General features: G+C 39.2%; 3 protein-coding genes across 3 annotated transcripts in view; 1 reads left to right on the top strand and 2 right to left on the bottom strand.

Annotated features, from left to right (window-relative positions):
• col27a1b (collagen, type XXVII, alpha 1b) overlaps positions 1-8,185 on the top strand; it is a 94,283-nt gene extending 86,098 nt beyond the window's left edge. Inside the window, exons 57-62 of the mRNA XM_034692016.1 lie at positions 2,345-2,368; positions 2,474-2,539; positions 2,689-2,860; positions 3,193-3,302; positions 3,891-4,109; positions 6,629-8,185. Coding sequence (XP_034547907.1) covers positions 2,345-2,368; positions 2,474-2,539; positions 2,689-2,860; positions 3,193-3,302; positions 3,891-4,109; positions 6,629-6,775 — 738 coding nt within the window. The 3' untranslated portion in view covers positions 6,776-8,185. The remainder of the gene's footprint in view (positions 1-2,344; positions 2,369-2,473; positions 2,540-2,688; positions 2,861-3,192; positions 3,303-3,890; positions 4,110-6,628) is intronic.
• On the bottom strand, positions 7,949-13,039 carry zgc:101858 (uncharacterized protein LOC449555 homolog). The gene is made up of 8 exons (XM_034692017.1): positions 12,906-13,039; positions 12,593-12,763; positions 10,796-10,974; positions 10,175-10,268; positions 10,011-10,080; positions 9,885-9,921; positions 9,738-9,801; positions 7,949-8,677 (listed from the first exon to the last, which is right to left on the bottom strand). The coding sequence occupies exons 1-8, from the start codon at positions 12,927-12,929 to the stop codon at positions 8,519-8,521; spliced, it is 798 nt and encodes a 265-aa protein (XP_034547908.1). The 5' UTR covers positions 12,930-13,039; the 3' UTR covers positions 7,949-8,518.
• Positions 13,040-14,167: 1,128 nt separating this feature from the next.
• ppil3 (peptidylprolyl isomerase (cyclophilin)-like 3) lies at positions 14,168-16,444 on the bottom strand. Its single transcript, XM_034692856.1, has 6 exons — positions 16,316-16,444; positions 15,995-16,069; positions 15,403-15,496; positions 15,249-15,316; positions 15,013-15,131; positions 14,168-14,876 (listed from the first exon to the last, which is right to left on the bottom strand). The coding sequence occupies exons 1-6, from the start codon at positions 16,316-16,318 to the stop codon at positions 14,750-14,752; spliced, it is 486 nt and encodes a 161-aa protein (XP_034548747.1). The 5' UTR covers positions 16,319-16,444; the 3' UTR covers positions 14,168-14,749.
• Between the last annotated feature and the right edge of the window lie 700 nt (positions 16,445-17,144).

Below are 17,144 nucleotides of genomic sequence, written 5' to 3'. Positions count from 1 at the left end.
CGAATAGTCGAATGTTTGTTGTTTTTCCTTATTGACCCAAAGTCTGCATGATGGTGACCGCATGACAATATTACACATAACCATTTACATTTAAGAGACTCGTAGCTTAAAGTAAAAGGGACAACAGAATATTATAAGTATAAAACTTAGATTTTTTAAATCTATATTGCAAAAACAGCGAGGTGATGAAGGAGAGAAAACTGAAATAAGGCCACCATCCGTTAAACATGGAACAACGTGTCACTATAGAGAAAGGAATCAGGAGATATTTAAACAGTGTTCACACAGCGGAGAGCAGCGCTGTGGAGGGTAGTTTGTCCAACTTAAGTCTAAACATTTGTATAATGTTCAAAATCAAACCTGAACCAGCTAAAGGGTTTTTAAATCTCTTAAAAGAACCTTTTAAAACTGTCTTTCATCGCGTCTTTGTCCGCGTGAGTCTTTTCAAATTGTACGTGGGGAAAACCATCCTGTGTACGGGCAGAAGTGCGCTCCTTGCTTTGTTGACTGTAAATCCTGTCTTTGAGAATATCCTCTCTGATGGCGTGGAGGTGGATGGGATGCTGTGGATTGTTTTTGAGGCTTCGGACAGCTTTGGGTATCCCCCCTCGTTCTTTTGGCCCCGTACAGTTTTTGTGTGGTCCGGTAATCCTTGATCTCTTGCTCCTCATCTTCATCACTATTTTTTAGGATCAACTGAAGTTTTATTTTCTGACATTTTGAGCTACCATGAATGTAGAAAGATTCAAAGGCCAGCTGGGGTACGTCTGCTCCACAGGTCCCGCTAAATGGGAGAGTCCACCTTTAATTACCAGGGGAGATTTAATTACCACTTTAAGGAGATTTAACACTTCAAGAGCTGTTCTCAGACTTAGATTAAATAAGTTTATATTTATATAAAAATAGGCTAAATGAGACACTATTTTTACGGGAAACAGGAAAATTAGACATTGAGCACCCCCATGGTTTGAATGGAATGATCCACGTTTCATATGCAAATATTCGACTATGAGATTGGCAGTCGACTAAGGCTCGTTAGAACGAATCGTTGAATATTCAACTAATTGGGGTCACCCCTATTGCCAAGTGAGCTTGCACACAATTGTATTTGACGTGGTGAATAGAGCACCGTTACTCAACCACAACAACAGTAAGGGCCATAAATATAGAAACTTAAATCTAAATCTAAAATTCTAAATGAAAATACTATCTGTACAAGAATTATACAAATTATTAAAAGACAAAAAGAAATGTGCCCAAGCCAGAGTGAATAAGTTAGTTTATAGGAGGTCAAAATATGTACCAAACTGTGTACCTGTATGAATACATGTAAATAAGGGTAGGTCACTCAGTCAGGAATTAATAATCTGAAGCAACAGAATACTTGCAACTGTAACTAACAGTAAGGAAGGTAATTTTTTCAGGGAGGGCAGCTTATTCGGTCAGAAGGGAGGTATCCCTGAAAACTCATAAAAGCCTCAATAGGTATAGGTAAAAGACAGGTAGCTCAATCTGTATGTATCAAATATCTACACAATCTGACTTCTAACTCTACAAACAGGTGAAACATGATGGGGTAGGTTTTAAGAGCTCTGATGTTTGATCGTGGACAATTCTTTTTTTTAGTTCTTGAAGAATTTATGTCGACACCATGTTGTTTTTCTTTATAAACTTAAAAGCATTTTCACTGAAGTAAAACACCTATGTGATATTATTTGTGTTTGTTTGTTGGCACTCGTACTTAATGCCACCCCTGCGCACTACCATGCCCCAATTGGGACACCAAATTAAGATTAAAAGTTGCGACCTCTTCTCTTCTCTTCTTCCTCTGACTTGGTTCTAAGATGGTTTTCACTCTTTCTGGATCTCTTGACACTTGAAGTGCTTTTCCTAATCCTGATCCAAACGTTACATCAATAATTCACTTTGCATGTCCAGGCTTGAGAATCATATGAAGAACTCATCTGTGCATCCCGGCTAAGCTGTCAGCGTATGACATGTATTATTAAGAGAATGATCTAACTTGTTATAGATGTGCATGTTTTCCGCTGTGATCTGATTCAATAAGCTGTTAGCCAGAGGCTCTTCTTTTCTACATTTGACATGCCTCATTTCCTGTGCGTTCACGCCTCATTTCCTGTGCATTCATTATTGTTTCTGTGCATATCTGCATATTGAGTGACAATGGAAAGAACCCACCCACCAACAGTGAGATTGGGATCTACAGAACTCTCTCTGAACACAAATACTGAGCAGTTGCTGCTGTAGATGTGCAGAAAATAAAACAAAAAGTGCATCAGTGTACAAAGTGCATACTAAATTAAAGTTTCTCTCTGGTTTTCAGGGTCTCGCTAGCACCCTTTCTCTTGTAAGTATCTTTCTCTTTATCAATACATAAAGGTTTCTATGAGATGAAATACATGGAGCAAAGTGAAGGTTAAAAATGATGACGTCTGTTTTTTCTCTTTGGTAGCAAAATGAGGCTCTCGGTGTCGCCTTCAAAGTCATCATTGATTCCCATGCTGCACTGAGACCAGAGGTTAGTTTGGATCAAGATCAATGTTTATTGTTCTGATCCTGATGCTTATTATTCATCTCAGAGAGTCTGAGTAAACTGGAACAAGTTAGAAAACAAACTGAGAGCTGCCTGAAAAGTTTATGTTTTAACGCCAGTGTTTCTGTCCAAAGCTGAACTATCAGAGCTTGGACCTGCCCATGTTAGACCAGGGCACGGAGATCTTCAAAACTTTGCAGCACCTCAGCACTTTGATCCAGAGTCTGAAGAACCCGCTAGGAGCCCGAGACAACCCTGCCCGGATCTGCAGAGACCTCTACAACTGTGAACAGAGGCTGCACGACGGTGAGAGAAATCAGTCTGAGTCTTTTTTTCTATAGCGCCTAACCACATTAAATATCTCAAATCACATTACATAAAGGGCCACAAGAGATCTAGATCGACTCTTTGCTATAGACCGAGTCTATCTCATCTTAATCCATCACGAGCAAAGCACTCTGCAGCATCTAGCAGGTAACAGTGTTAAGGATCAATCTTCTCTAACAGGCAGAAACCTCAAGCAGAACCAGACTCATGTTGAACAGCCATCTGCCGAGACTATGTTGGACAAAGATCCAAACGGTTCAGTGACTTCTGTGCACTTGTTAACCTTACTCTCGCCCCTCCCTCTCCGGTAGGTACTTACTGGATCGACCCGAACCTCGGCTGTACTGCTGACACTATTGAAGTTACGTGTAACTTCACAAGTGGAGGACAGACGTGCCTGAAACCAATCACAGTATCTAAGGTAGGATTCGGACATTGAGCCTTTCGTCTCAGCTTGACAAATCTACCTGTGAACTGTGAACTAATAACACTAAGGTGCAGACAAGGTCAATTCAGAAGCTTGTATGAAAGGCAGGGCATGCAAATGGAGTCCATGATTGCTTGTGCGTGTGGGATGATGTTCTTCTCATGTGGTTTTTGGCAATAGAAAAGCTTTAGGTTGAACAGTGTTTATATAATCAATTAGAGTGTAAAGCTGGACCTTTTCTGGCACTTCATTTGAACTGTAGTTTATTTTGATGGATAGATCTTGCTATGGATCTTGAGGTGTCTCATTTATTTTAGTTGGATAAGTCACATTTCAGAGCTTACTCAGTTGGCAAGTGAAGCTTTGGAAACTCTTAAGGCAATGTGTGATGCAGCTGGAGCTAACACTAATGAATAGCAGATACGAGCCTGTTATCAGCTCCCTTTATCAATAATCAGGTTCAGGAGTCTTTAACTCGCCAACATCAGAGTTTAATTGTTAATATTTGTGAGCAGAATGTCTGTGAACATTATGTGTCATTAAAAAGCTTGTGAGTATTTAAAACCACGTTTTCCTCTCTAGTTGGAGATAGGAGTGGGCCGCATTCAGATGAACTTCATTCACCTTTTGAGCACTGAGGCTGTACAGCACATCACCATTCACTGCCTCAACACCCCAGTGTGGGCAGCAGGACCTTCCCTGCAACCTTCATCCAGAGCTGTGAGCTTCAAGGCCTGGAGCGGGGAGAGGATACAGGCAGGCGACCTCCTGGAGCCGCTCATACCCAGGGACGACTGCTGGGTATGCTCGCTCACTTTTCAGACATGTATTTGAAGCAGAACTGGAATGTAAAGATTTATTTAAAGATTATTTGTGGGCATTAGTGCCTGTATTCAGAATCGGAAACTGGGAATACAGTAGGGGATGAAAGAGCAATGAGTCGCATTTGAACCCAGGTCGCTTGCTTCAAGGACTGTAGTCTCTGTCTGTTTTCGAGGCTGTACCACCTACTATACTAGCAGTGCGTACTGATTTGGCCAACATTCAGTGTGGAATATGTAAACAAGAGCAAAATCTGCAGAATGCCAAAACTACCTGGATGTTGTACTGATTCGGGAAATGCATCAGTATGCAGCAAACCAGTCTCCCTTGCGTACTGTTTCCCACAATGCACAGCGCTAATGTCTCACTTTTTTGATGGGGAACTACATTTTTAGGTACGGTGAAAATTATTGAATTCCATATAAACCACTTCTTAGTTTTTTAGATTATAAGTGGATGCTAAAGAAGCAGTTTCGCTATCAGCTTTGACGTTGTTTACTTCCGCTTCCAGAAACCGGAAGTCCAGCGACGCCTGACCCAGCATACTGCATACTGCATACTACATTCATACGTAGTACTGTATGTAGCAGGCTGTTTCAAAAACAGCCTCTGTGTGTGGGACACAGGATTCGACATCTGATCTAATCTGGTCTGGATGTAAACCCTTTAGTCCAAAGTGTATTCATCCTCGAAGTAATGGTTCAATATTTTGGGAAACATTGACATTTTTATATTTTAAAGGTGACATATCACGCTTTTTTCATCAATATATATTGGTCTAAGAGGTCCCCAAAACATGTCTTCAAGGTTTATGCTCAAAAAAACACTTTGAAATCAGATTTTGGCATGCCTGAAAAACCCTCTTCTTCAGCCCTCCTCAGAACACTCTGTTTTCTCTCTGACCACGCCCCCTCAGGAAGTGGATGTGCCCTCGGTTTTCCAGCATGTTGATCTAATGTTTACATGTTGGCTGAATATACACTCTGCTCACAGATCGCGTTACTTCAACCCTCTGAATCTGATCCAGAATCTGATCCTGACGGAGAGGCGCCTGCAGCAGGACCTTTCTGAAGGATTGGTCACAGATTTAGTGTTTCTTGTTGTTTTATTTGTCAGTATGTCGACGTGTGTCTTGGTACACAGCTAGAGCTACTACATGTAGCTATGTGGCTATGCTTACTAGCGCTAGCACTTATCCATGACAACTAAAAATCATCCACTAGATCTTCAAATCTGCAGACGTGGGGAGTAAAACTGACCTTTGTGTTTATTAAGACAGCCTACAACTAGCATGCCTCCCTCCTAAGCTCCTTGTTAGCACAAATGTGTGCAGGGAATGAAAAACGGAGGAGAAGTTGAGTTGTATTTTATACAGTCTATGGGCTGAACAAGCTCCAAGCTCTGACTCCGTGACAGACCGGATATTGTTGTGACGTAACAAAAACACGGAAGTCTGAAACGGCTCGTTTCACACACATTTACAGGAAGGTGGAGAAATCAAAACAGGGGCATAATGGATTTTTTTCATTCTCGGGGGGTTTGCAGACATGCCAGGGACACATATTTCAGGTAGAGAACCATTGAAAAGTTGATTTTGCATGATAAGTCATCTTTAACTGAGGAAATGTTGAGTTAAAATCAGTTTTCACCTACCTTAAAGTACACAGGGAAGCTTTAAATCTTGAGAGGAACCCAACAAAGGTTTGTTCATCATAAAGTCTGGAGGTAACAGCTGATCTGGCTCTCAGAAGTGAACGAAAACCAGCCTACTGTCACCTCTCCTTCACTAATTATTACAAAGTTGTTTCTCATTTAATAATATGTCCACAACATATGGTTTAAATGTAAACGTAACAAGCTGTTGCTTTGCAGTGTGTTTCGTGCTGTGACTGTTTGTCAGCCAGGCGTCGAGACTTTATGGAGTCTAGCTCATAACTCACTCCCAAACTCTCTAAATCTTTGAGATTTCCGTTTGTGGACTGATTAAAAAGACGAGATACAACATGGAAGTAAACTTCGGATTCTCTGCCAGTCCTCTGCCAACTCCAAACTTAGCCCACAACGTTTACAACATTTGTTCCTACTTACCTCTCGTGGTATCCGGCCAGCCACATCATTTTGCTTGTATTTGACCAGATTTTTAAGACATCTGTTTGTGATCTATATCTGCCCACAACCCAATACACTGTCAGTTAATAGAATTTAGTTTGACATGCACATGGCAGCGTCCCTGTTCTTCTGACTAATCCACAGACCTCAGTGTCTACATTTTCTGGCAGAAAGTATTTCCAAAGAACAGTGAAGTCAGACGAGAAGTCTGTGGATTATTCAGACATGACTCTAACTGGGGCATTGTTTGTTGAGATGGTGAGTTGATGTTAGTCTTTGTGTTCTTTCATTCACCTCCTTTGAACCAGCACCACAAATCCAAACAATCTGTGTGTATTGATACTCCCAAATCATCACATCATGTGACGCAACTCCACCTTCACTTTCAGATCAAAGATGGCCGCTGGCACAAGACCCACTTCATCTTCCAAACCCAGGACCCAAACTTACTCCCCATAGTGGATGTCTACAACCTCCCGACTACAGAGCCTGGTGCCAGCTTCCACCTCGAGGTCGGACCTGTGTGTTTCTTATAGCCCTTTGTGGAGGGGCCGGGATCCCTCCTCAAAGGAGTGACTGCATGAAGGAGGGCAGACGTTTGGGGGGCGAGACTAATGCTTCTGTGGTTTCCAGAACGACTGCCCCCTCGATTTTCTCTCCACAAAATATGCTTGGACTGCAGAAACAGGAGGAGGGCACCGGAGAGAGAGAGAGGAGTCCCAGTGAAAGAATGCAGAGATAAGACTTGAAGCACTCATCAGCCTACGGAAAACAATACTGCGCTTCTTTTTCAGAGACTTGTTTATATGATACAAGACCTGACGCGCCGAACTGTCAATCAGTCATCTCTTGGACCTTGTTGTAGCATATTTTCTTCACGGTCTGATATCTGATTCTTCAATAGTGCTTCTGTACAGACCCACGGAACAGTTCCTATTTTAATGTGTATTATTTATACGTGTATATGTGCTGTATATTGTAATATAAAGTGCAATAGTTATTGCTCCGCAGCCTGTAGGCGTATAAAATGTCACCACACATCACTCATTCAGGTAAACAGTGTGCCTCAGACACACAGGTGCACTGTCTCATGTCCAGGTAAGTCTTCTTGAGCCTCTGATAGCTACACAGTGCTGATCGAACCCGTGTTTGTACAGTTCATATCTTCGCACAGACGTCTGCTGTGTGGTGATTTCCATGTTCGAATGGATTGAAGCTTTTTCCACAGTGTGACCAAAAAGAGTGTGAAGATGCTACCTCAACTCACAGAGAGAAGACGTTACCTGATGTAGTGTGGGCTGACAGAGGGGACACCTGGTGCTCTAACAGTGGCCACTCATGATGATCTCTTGTCAGCTCTCAGAAGCTATGTTTTTTTTTTTTTTACAGAAAAGGGAAGATTGTAAAATATAAGATATACACGCAGGCCAAATCTGTTAAATTATATGTTCATGTTTTCACTATCTTTGTACCATCTGACAGAGTCTGAAACTTTAAGTTAAGTTTTTTTTTATCTCTAAATGTATGTGTTTATAATAATGCAGCCTTCATTAACCATCTACGGTGGTTTCTATTTAATTCATCTTTTATTTAAATTCTGATTAGCTTTCCAGTTCAAACCCAGGTATCAATAACAGTTGTATCACTCTTTGAAGCTTTAAGGATTCTCCCGTCTGTTTGTGTTATTTTAAACTATTTGAACAATCAACTGTATGTGAGGACATGACCATCCTTTTATTTACTGTCTTTCAAATCTCTTTCAAAGGTGCAGCAATGATGGTTGGGTCAACCAATCAATAAACTCAGAGGATTTCTTACAACACACAACAATTAGCTACAGCGGTACATGTACTCACAGGTGTTTGGTCTGTACAGAGATTTATGTTGAGTGAATGGAGTCGAATGACTCTTCAGGTAATTCAATAAAAGTCTGAACCTTTTCTTGACGAGCAGCTTTCTTTTTTTTCCTCATAACAAAGTGAGTAAATATAATTGAATTCAAACTGCCTGCTTGTGGCAGTGTGTTTTGACTTGCTTTTTTTAAGTTTACACAAAATCCGTCACATCCTGACAGCTGTTAGCGCTGTTAACACACAGTTACATTATGTCTTTGAAGGAAAATCTTGTGTTTTTCTAACAACAGTTCTCCACTGAGCAGTTTAAGTGACAGTAAAGCAACTCCTTTAACTGCAGACTTATTTGATATAATAAGACACAAAGCACACTTGAAGTTGAGAATCACCATATTAGCACGCTGCTGCATCATGACATACATGGTCTCATCTTGGGCACATGGCATGACGGCCCCCATCGATGGGAAGGTTTACTCCAGTGATGAAGCTGGCAGCGTCAGACGCCAGGAAGGCGATGCTGTGGGCCACTTCATCCACCTCCCCGGGTCTGCCGAGGGCGTGGGTCTGCTTACATTTTGCAAGAAACTGGAAGAGAAATATGCAAAACATACAAGTCATTGCTCTCTCTTATTCTCCTCTATCCCTCTTTCCAACACCAACTCGGTCGAAGCAGATGTCCTTCTAACGTGAGTCTGGTTCTGCTCGAGGTTTCTGCCTGCCTGTTGCAACTAAGGAAATGTTATGAAAATCCTCCTAGAACAGCTGATCTTTATTGGGATTAATCAAAGTCACTTTAAATGATGACAGGTGATTACTGACTACTATTTGACATGAGTTTGAATGTGATTGGTTAATTCTGAACACAGCCATATCCCCAGTTATAAGAGGGTGTGGACACTTATGCAACCACATTATTTCATTATTTTAATTTTTTCATTATTCCCCCTAAAAGATTTCTTTTTTTTTTTCAGTTGAATTGTTCACGTTATAGGTCACATTAAAAGTGGAAAAAGTTCTGACATGATTTATCTTGGCCTCATTTTTTTACATCACAAAACCTGGCATTTTAACAGAGGTGTGTAGACTTTAAATATCCACTGTATGTGTTAGTGATCTCAAATATACACTGTTTGAAAGGCCAGGATCCTTCAGAGGGGGAAAAATGGTGCCTGGTACTAAATAAGGCATGACGCATCCCACATCACTGTTCAGCATTCTTTCTTCTTGGATGGGAGTTGGAGGACGACTCATTAAATGCTAATACTTGTGTTTTTGTTAATGTTACATGTGTCATGTCTTTTGAGTCAAAGATCTGTTATAATTGGTATTGTTTTTATTATTATAATTATTATTGTTGATCTTTTTTTAAATTGATGGTGGTAGTGTTATAATATAAGGAAAATATTATTATTGTTCTTGTTGGTAGAATTATTACCATTATTAGCATTATTATTAGTATTATCTTTAATTTATTCATACATTTTTCTTCACTGTTTTGGGGGGGGGGAGGGGGTGACAGTATGTATCTTTGTCTGAAAATCTGCTTCTCTGAAAATGATAAAATAATAAAATTATATATATAGAGAGAGAAAAATGTATGATGTATTAGTTTTGAGTGTTAACACATATTATAGTGGGACATTACCTGTGCATACTGGTCGTCATCCAGCCCTGCTCTCTTGTGGACTTCTGTGACGATCACACCAGGGCTGAAGAGATTAAACAGGTTTGAAACACTGTTAGAATCCAGAAATGTAACCATGTCTATAACTTAACACACTCTTTGACTTACCAGACAGAGTTCACTCTGACCTGCTTACATGCAAGCTCTGTAGAAAAACAGAAAGAAATGTCTTGTTATTGACACTGAGGACTTTCACTACTCTGAACAAACAGTGTGTGTGGTAACATTACTCACCAAGTGCTACACAACATGTGAACTGATCAATGGCAGACTTTGACATGCAATATGCCAGCACACCAGGGAACTACAGAGAAAAACAACAGTATTAACAGAGCATCAGACACTTTGTGAAGAAAGAAATGTAGCAGTAAATCTGTGTCTATCTGTTTAACACTCACTGCTCTCTGTCCATTCACACTGGACACGTTGACGATGGAGCCTTTGGTCTTGATCAGGTGGGGGACGCAGAGTTGAGTTATGTGATATACAGATCTGGAGTATGAAACAAAAGTTAGCATTTATTCTAATTAAGATGAATGGAAATGCACTTAAATAGCAATACTTGTAGTCTTCAGTCTTTTAAGGCTTCCGCAGCCACATATTGGTGGACTGGTGCAACTGATCTAATGTTATGCTGACTTCATGACAGGTGACTAGATAGCCTCTAGATTCAAATCTGTAGGTAAGAAAAACACTTGTTTTTAAGCTCACAATTTTGGATTAAAATCTTAACACATACCACATTTGCACATAAATATCTTCATACAGCAAATAATCACATAGAAGTTCATTCTTGCAAGAATAAACTTCTATACATAAGGTATATATACATACAGATATACAAATGTTGCAATTCTTACTTTTTGTTTGTTTTACTTTGAACATTATGAAACTGAAACAGACACATTTTTCAGTTTTATTAAGGTGCTGTAACTATAAACATCTTCTGTTTTGTTGGGAACACAATGTACTACTCTGGATTCAGCACTAATATGTCTCCCTGGTGTTCGAAATCCTACCTCACATTGATGTTCATGACCCTGTCATACTGAGCCAGGTCTGTGGTCTCGATGCTGCCCATGGCCAGGATACCGGCGCTGTTCACCAGGACGTCCAGCCGGCCAAAGTGAGCGATAGTTTGCTCAACTGTCTTCTTCACCGTCTCCGCATCAGTGAGGTCTCCTGGAACGAGCAGAGGCTAAACACAGAGATGCTTTTGAGTCATTATCGTCAGATTGTAAACAACATCAAAAAGTTAAATCCACCAATATTTGGATGATACATATGACTGGTTCCATCTCTTTAATGTTTTGATTGACATTCAAATATTTACACACAAAGTCTCAAATTTGATGGGCATCCCAGCCGCTCAATGTACAATATAAAATTAGAGACAAAATACAAAAACAAACACGTGAGGGATTATTGCAAAAACCTAACAAACATATGAGGGCCTTCACCATACTTTGGATCTCTGCGATTAAAATCCATTTTTTAATTTAAGGATTGAGTGGTACACAAAAAAATGCTGACCTAACCAAACCTGGGACACTGTCTCAGGTTTGATGTTTATACTGTAGTTCATATTCACTGTTCAGAGCATGATTAGGGTCAGAGACAATGTAATTTTATTCAAAGAGATAAGATAAGATAATAATTTATTGATCACCAGGGGGAAATTCAGTTGTTGCAGCAACACAGATATAAGCACAAATCGAGAATACGTTTAAATACATAAAAATGAAATAAAAAGTAGATACATAAAGATAAGAATAAAAATGTAAGGTATATGCAAATGCTACACATGGTGTAAATAAAGCATGTTTATTACCTAAGGATTATCGCCAAGATAAGATCAGTCCTGTCTTTCAGTGATGCTGAAACTCTTATTCATGCATTTATTTCATTGAGGTTGGACTATTAGAGTCTGCAAGGTCTGCAGATGTTGCAGAATGCAGCTGCTCGCCTTCTGACCAGGTCAAACAGGTATGAGCACACAACTCCAGCGCTCTCCTCTCTTCACTGGTTGCCTGTTCATGCCAGAGCAGATTTTAAGGTGTTACTGTTGACTTTTAAAATTGTAAATGGCTCTGCACCCTCTTATCTCACCAACCTGGTGGATCCATATGTGCCTGCTCGAGCACTTCGCTCTCAAGGGACTGGCCTTTTAAGTGTCGCTAAGGTCCAAAAAAAGACTATTGGTGAGCGGGCCTTTTCCTTCCGTGCACCCACTTTATGGAACAGTCTCCCTTTCAACATTATGTTAGCATGTTCCATTGATGTATTTAAAGCAAAGCTGAAGACCCACCAGTTTACTGTTGTTCACTGCTGATGTTTCTTATGGTGTGTTGTGTCTCAGTTATTTGTTTTAAGCTTTGTAAAGCACTTTGATTGAAAGTGCTAAATAAACATTCTTATCATTATTATTATAATTAGCATTACAAATTGACTTGTTATATCATCTTTAAGTAATTTGACTTTTTTCTTTTTTACACCATTGCTACCATTCAACATGCTACCATGTTTGGTCAATGTGTCCACATTTAAAAAATATTGTTTTAATATTTTTTTTTAATGTGGATTTATTTTTAAATAAATCACTCAACTACTTCTGGTGGATTTGTTGGAATTGTATTGTTAAAACAAAAAGGTATGTAACGCCAGGCTCCTTTTAAAACACAGACTGTAACTGTAAAAGGTATAAATGACGTTGTCTTCATAGTAACACATCTACGCCTCCACACAGAGCTTCGTCTGCAGTAACTGTTGACCTGTCTGTGCTGCAGTCACACAGTGTCCCGTTCAGAGTGGGTTACCTCGGCTCCTCCACACTCCGTGCACTGTGTGGACACTTTGTTGAGGTTTTCCACGTCACGGCCGTTCAGAGCCAGCAGAGCTCCCAGTTTGGCGAACAGGACGCTTGTACCTGCTCCAATACCTGAGCTGGCTCCAGTTATCAGGGCCACTTTCCCTTTTAGAGAAGACACCTGAGGTACACACGAACACCATGGTTATATGAACAGGAGTAATAAAGTAGAGTTACTTTAGTCCACATCAGGCATGTAAGTCAGCGGTGATAAAACTACCTCAAAACAAAAGGGTTAACCACAACCGAGTCATCAAACTTACTTTAAATGCATCCTCTGAAGCCATGATGTTTGTGGCTTTACGTGTAGTTTTTATGAACTTGCAGTTTACAGCCAGCGTGACATGCGTCGTCCCCTAGTGATGACGCACATTGACGCATGCGATACATAATGATTTGTAGTTCATATGACTACAACAGTTTCTTGGAGAGGATTGGCCCCTTAACATCTGAAATATTGCATATATTTGTATTTATATATTAACAAGAGTTATATGTCCCATTCATGTTTGTGTTTTATATTTGAACCCCCCTCCCCCCTTGAACATACATGTGCAATACCTCAATATCCATGTGCAATATTGTAAATTATTCCATAGCATATTTTATTATTATATTTATCTACTACATGTGCAATCTGGTTTAGGATAATTTAACTTATTTCAAGTCTTTAAAAGTACTTCTTTACCTTTCTTTGTACAGATAGTATTTTCATTTCTATTTAGAATTTTTGGATTTGTGTTAAGGTTTGTATATGTTTTGTCCTTACTGTCTTGTTAAATACCAGTGTTCCATTCACCACGTCAAATTCCTTGTGTGTGCGAGCTCACTTGGCGATAAAGCTTTCTTGAATCTTGAATCTTAAATCTTGAACAGATTCATATCATCCCTGCACTGTCTGTCACACACCATCTCATCCTGTGCTGACTCTCTGGCTGCTGATGACATTATTATAATGCATAATACATTATATTATATAATTATTAATATATTGTGTCATACTACTTCATTATTGTTTACTGCAACTAACAATCATATTATATACTCATATTTATTTATTATATTGCTTAATCTGTCATAACCAAACCATAATCTCACCATGTCAACCTGTCACTACTGAAATTTTTTTAATACTGCCTGTAATTACCACTCTTTAATTAACTTGTAACATTTGTATACATCTTAGATTTGTATTCTCTTTATTATCTATCTTTGTGTTTACTTATTTAAATGTATTCTTGATTGTACTAATTTCTGGGTTGCTGCAACAACTGAATTTCCCCCCAGGGATCAATAAATTAATATCTTATCTTGTATTTTCTCCTTGTCTCTTTTATTTATTAGGGTATTTGGATTTGTTTGAGAACATGTCTGTAGTGTTTGTCATCGTATTATTCACAGATGTTCAATAAAAAAAAATTAAGAAAACCATATGACTGAAACACAGCTCCTGTTCAGGACCTCTAGCCACATGACTTTAATCTTGTCTTTTCAAAATGGATACACTTCAAAATATGCAGACAAATTAATAAAAACATTTTTATAAAAGTTTTATTTGGTACACAAAACTGACAATATTTACATGGCATGTCTAGAAAAACGTCAGAATCTGTAAAGTACTGCCACACTCAGCAGAGCAAAGCCAGGCAGGGTTTTTTGACTTAATTATGAATGCATGAAGATTAAAATAAAACGTACTTAATGTTTGCAAAAGCATTGTCAAACAAAGGGGCGTTCAAAGGGAAAGCTAACCATTTGTGAAAATTGCTAAACATACATAGCTACTGGAGGCATCATGCTCATAAAACTGACTCCATTCTCCATTGATTCATGACTTGGCTCTGCTCTATGCACTATGACATTTCTATTCTAGCACATACCTTAAAAAAAAAAGCAGGTGAAAGAATATAACTCCAAGACAGCACAGCATAGTTTCATAGTCAGCATTCTGTTTTTACCGTGTTCAAGGGTTTTCTTGCCAATGTCCAGTTTTAATTTCTGAAAGGTTATCCATTTTGGCAAGTTATTATACATTGTAAGAATTAAGGTGTTTGAAATGTCCACAACTGTGTCCAAGGCCTCTCTGCATGTGTGAAGTCAAAGCCGTTCATCCAGCAAAGGGGTTGGCATGAATGGTTGCGTCTTTGATTCTGGTTTCAGTGAGCGGTCTGAATGTCTTTTCATTGACGGGCAGTTTCTCCAGTTCATCCAGAGCTTCCAGGCCATCGATAATCCTATGTGTTAAACACAATGTCAGCAGAGATTACAGATTATACTTTACCTGCAATCTATAAATAACTGTCAAGCTAAATCTAACTGCCTTTTTCTTCTTTGATCTCTATGATTGATATGTATATAAATGTCACATACTTTCCAAACACTGTGTACTTCATGTCCAGATGGGGCTGTTTGCCGTATGTGAAGAAAAACTGCGAGCCGTTGGTGTTGGGGCCATTGTTAGCCATTGAAACCACTCCTCTGACATTATGCTGCAATTAAAAAAAAAAGACAAATAAGTGTCAATGTTGAAGACTGAACATGAATGCAACATGAGGCAGACTTTCTCCATGACACAGACAAACAAGCAGGGGTCAGTCGGTACTTACTTTCAGGTGTTCACTGTACTCGTCTTCAAATTTGCGACCCCATATACTTGTCCCTCCTTTACCTGTGCCTGAAAACAACAAATGGGGAGTGAGGATGGGAAATCTGACATTTCAGTGCAGAAATGCATTAGCTGCAAAAACAATGATAAATTACCCGTAGGATCTCCAGTTTGAACAATGAAACCTTTAATGTTTCGATGGAAAACGCTGCCATTGTAGAAGCCACTGGCACACAAAGCGAGGAAGTTCTGTAAATAGAAACGGGTTTGATATTTTATTTGCAATATTATTGAGAAAGGATGGACCTGTAAATCTGTTTTAAGGCACTACAGCTTCATTATCACGACTGGTGTCTGAAATATGTGGGCAACTACAACCTCTTGTCTCTGCCCCAGCTCTTTTGACACATGTTGCTGGCATTACATTTGAAAGGAGCACGTTTGTCATAGATCAACAAAGTTTAAGTTAAAACATATGTTGTCTTTGACTAATTTGAATTAGACAAAGGGTTTAAATGATTACTGAAGCATCAAGTTCTGTTTTTATTAACATTTTACACAGCGTCCCATCATCTTTGGAATATGAGGACTTTGAAGCAAACACCACAACCAAGTCCTGTATTCAAATGTATCATGCTACAAAGTTCTATTGCAGACTGTTAATTTATAAATAAGACTTCAGTGCATTACAGTTCGTAAAACAGGTCCCAGTAGGTTAAAGTTGATATTTAACAGAAGTACACTCACCTCACATGATCTAGGTGCTCGCTCACAGAACAACTCAATTTTAAAATCTCCCAAATCTGTGTGAAGGGTCACAGCCTGTGGAGATAATGTACAAAGGAAAACACCATCAACATTCAATGGTATTCATTGTTTGCTACCTAGCTTAGCCTGATGCCCCGGCTATAAATACAAGCACGTTCTCATTACACTGTTCCTGTGCTTCTGTTAACAAAACTATCTTCTTCAAACACACAACAACATAAAACAAAACTTATTTTTTAGATCTGTTTGTGTTTTTAACCCGCATTTAACTTAAGTGGAAATGTTTTTCAGAAGAGTTACCATTTCAAACGCTGCGTCCGGGTTGCGTCTAAGAAGATGTGCATCGGAGGAACATGTCCGTCCAGCAGCAGGAAACCCCAGTTAAAAGGTTCCGCTTTGATTTACAGAACGCCTTCAGCGCATCAGCCTCAGGGGCGCGCCCACACTTTTTGTAAGCAAATGTTACACCGAAATTTTACGTGCAGCTCGGTGCAGCTTCATCATGGGTATTAAAAAAAATCAAGGCCATTAAACCGAAAGATATATAAAGACACAGAATATTACACAAACTCCAAGGAATTGGAGCACTTTGCGGGAGTTATTACACAGCATGTGTGAGTTCAGTTCTTGGATTGCACAGGGGAAAAATGTTCTACAATGTGGAACTGTAAGTCTTCAAAGAACTGTATCATCTTTCAGGGACAGTGACTTATGCTGGAGTAACATAGAATTGAATGAGCAGCATTAATTTACTAATTTTGTTTCCAATAATTAACTTACTACTTTAACTGCTAGCATTGGCATCTTGAATCATATTTGTGCATCATTTGCTTTGAAAATAAACTTTGCGGAGTGGCAAAATGTGCATCTTCGGAGGTGAATTGTAATAAAATCAAGAAAAGATCTCTGTCCAAAGACACATAATGTAAGGTCAAACATAAGGAAATGCGTTTAATGGAGTAAAAATGCTGACAAAACGTCACAGGAATGTACAACTCCTTCTGATCACTGAACAATACTCTGTGCAGTAACTGTACAATAGCCAAACGATACACTGTGCAATATCCCCAACACTTAAACATCCTTTTATAAATCCCCTTCATTCCCAGGGCTTTTATACATAGCTAAT

This window comes from Notolabrus celidotus, chromosome 9, assembly GCF_009762535.1.
Source record: "Notolabrus celidotus isolate fNotCel1 chromosome 9, fNotCel1.pri, whole genome shotgun sequence".
Taxonomy (NCBI): domain Eukaryota; kingdom Metazoa; phylum Chordata; class Actinopteri; order Labriformes; family Labridae; genus Notolabrus; species Notolabrus celidotus.
This window is presented reverse-complemented; position numbering and strand designations above follow the sequence as displayed.